This window comes from Eimeria mitis, genomic scaffold, assembly GCF_000499745.2.
Source record: "Eimeria mitis Houghton genomic scaffold, Emh_scaff242, whole genome shotgun sequence".
Taxonomy (NCBI): Eukaryota; Apicomplexa; class Conoidasida; order Eucoccidiorida; family Eimeriidae; genus Eimeria; species Eimeria mitis.
Window position 1 is genome coordinate 13,954 of NW_013570758.1, and position 2,500 is coordinate 16,453.

The 2,500-nt window shown below is 50.8% G+C and overlaps 1 protein-coding gene across 1 annotated transcript; it reads right to left on the reverse strand.

Annotated features, from left to right (window-relative positions):
• Nucleotides 1-844: 844 nt before the first annotated feature.
• Nucleotides 845-1,351, reverse strand: EMH_0005050 (uncharacterized protein; the record flags this gene model as incomplete). Its single annotated transcript, XM_013497022.1, has 1 exon — nt 845-1,351. One exon carries the CDS (start codon nt 1,349-1,351, stop codon nt 845-847), a length of 507 nt encoding a protein of 168 aa, XP_013352476.1.
• Between the last annotated feature and the right edge of the window lie 1,149 nt (nt 1,352-2,500).

The window sequence follows — 2,500 nt, forward strand, 5'->3', positions numbered from 1 at the left end:
TTATTTTGTTATATTTTGTTTTGTTTTATTTTTATTTTATTTCATTTTGTTTTCCTTTGTTTTACTTAGGGTTTAGGGTTTAGGGTTTAGGGTTTTGGGGTGTATACGCAGGTTACGCTATGCGAGAGATAGGTGTCATTGGCTTCGATAGAAATTCTCTCAGCGGCACCGTCCGCCTCGTGCGCGAAATTTCCCAAGTCGTACGCAGGCACACCAGGGGGCCCCCCAGTACCCTGGGGGCCCCCCAGGGGGCCCCGCAAGGGGGGGGCCCCCCGAGTACCCTGGGGGCCCCCCAAGGGGGGGCCCCCAGTACCCTAGGGGACCGCCAGGGGGGCCGCTCCAGTATAGGGGGGAACCCTCAAGGGGGCCCCTACAGTGCCGTGGGGGGCCCCCAGGGGGGGGCCCCCAGTACCCAGGGGGGGGCCCCAGGGGGCCCCCAGGGGGGCCCCCAGGGGGGCCCCCTGGTAGGAGAGGGGCCCCCTGTTTTTCTTGGATTTCCTGAGGGTAGCCGAGCGCGAGACGGAAGGGCAAAGACGCCCAAGTTGGGTTTATTTCAGATAGCAAGAAAGGTATTTATAAAGAAAAGGAGACAAAAGGAGACAGAAAGGAGACAGAAAGGAGATAGAAAGGAGATAGAAAGGAGACAGAAAGGAGACAGAAAGGAGACAGAAAGGAGACAGAAAGGAGACAGAAAGGAGATAGAGAGAGATAGAAAGAGACAGAGATAGAAAGGAGACAGAAAGGAGATAGAGAGAGACAGAAAGAGATGAGAGAAAAGGCAGAAAGGAGACAAAAGGAGACAGAAGGAGACATACAGCAGATATAAAGGAGACAGAAGGAGACGCTATAAGAGTATAGAGACAGCAGCAGCAGCAGCAGCAGCAGCAGCAGCAGCAGGATGAGACGGTAGCTGTTTCTGTGTTGTGTAAATGCATGCATTTGTGTTGCTGCTGTGTTGTGTGTCCTCCTGCTGCCGCCCCTGCTGCTGCTGCTGCTGCTGCTGCTGCTGCTGCTGCAGCTCGGCTTGCTGCTGCTGCCTGTCTCCGTGGTGGGGGCCCACAAGCTGCAGCCCGTGGGGGCCCTCCTCCCCCGGCCTACGGAGACCCCCATCGAGCTGCATATACACCCCGCCATAGACAGCCGCACCATGACCCCAGTACTTCTCTCCTGCTGCTGCTGTTGCTGCTGCTGCTGCTTCTGCTGCTGCTGCTGCTGTTTTTGTCTTGTGTCTTTGCTGCTGATTCGGCTGATGCTGCTCGCTTGTGTCTTTGTTGCTGCTGCTGCTGCTGCTGTTTCCTTTTGTCTGTGCTGCTGCTGCTGCTGCTGCTGATGATGGCCTTTCCTTGTGCATTTGCTGCTGCTGCTGTTTCCTCGTGTCTTCGTTGCTGCTGCTGTCTTCTGTTGTCTCTGCTGCTGCTGCTGCTGCAGCTTTATGTATGCGTTTACTGCAGTGTTGCTGCTGCTCTGTCTTTTGTTGCTGCTGCAAGCTGGCGGGATTCAGTGTGTGGGGAACCCCTCAGTGAACTCCATCTGCTTCTGCTGTTGTGCTGCTGCTGCTGCTGCTGCTGCTGTGCTGCTGCTGCTGCTGCTGCTGCAGGAAGAAGCAGCAAAGAAGACGTGGGAGGCGGTGGTTTCGGGGCTGCCGCCGGAGCAGCGGCCAATCGAGCCCATACAAATCTAAGCAGCAGCAACAGCAGCAGCAGCATCAGCAGCAGCAGCAGCAACAACAATCACAGCAGCAGCAGCAGCAGCAGCAGCAGCAGGTGCTGCTGCTGCTGCTGCTGCTGATTTGAGCCCTTCGGGGCTGTTTTACAATAGGGAGACAAACCAAAAACTCAGCGCAGAGAAATCGCCATTTTGGCTGGAAACGAAAAAAGGAGACAAAAAGGAGACAGAAAGAAAGGAGACAGAAAGAAAAGAGACAGAAAAGGAGACAGAAAGGAGACAGAAAGGGGCAGAAATGAGACAGAAAGAAAGGAGACAGAAAGAAAGGAGACAGAAAGGGGACAGAAAGAAAGGAGACAGAAAGAAAAGAGACAGACAGAGAGGAGACAGAGAGAAAGGATACAGAAAGCAGACAGAAAGGAGACAGAAAGGAGACAGAAAGGAGATAGAAAGGAGACGAATGGGGAGAAAAATATAGAGAGATATAGAGAGAGATAGAGAGAAATAGAGACACAAATAAAAAGAAGAGAAAAACAAATAGAGACAAAGCGCAGCGCCTTGGTAGCTAGCAAAGAGAAAAGGAGACAGAAAGGAGACAGAACAGAGACAGAAAAGGAGACAGCTAAAAAGTGAAATAAAGAGAGAAATAGAGAGAGAAATAGAGACAAATAGAGACAAATAGAAATAGATATAAATAAATAAATAAATAAATAAATAAAATAGATAAATAAAGAAACAAATAAATAAAATAAATAAACAAACGAAGACAAATCACCCTAGTTGCTGGCAGCAAGAAACAGAGACAGCTAAAGGAGACAGGTAAAAAGAAAAACAG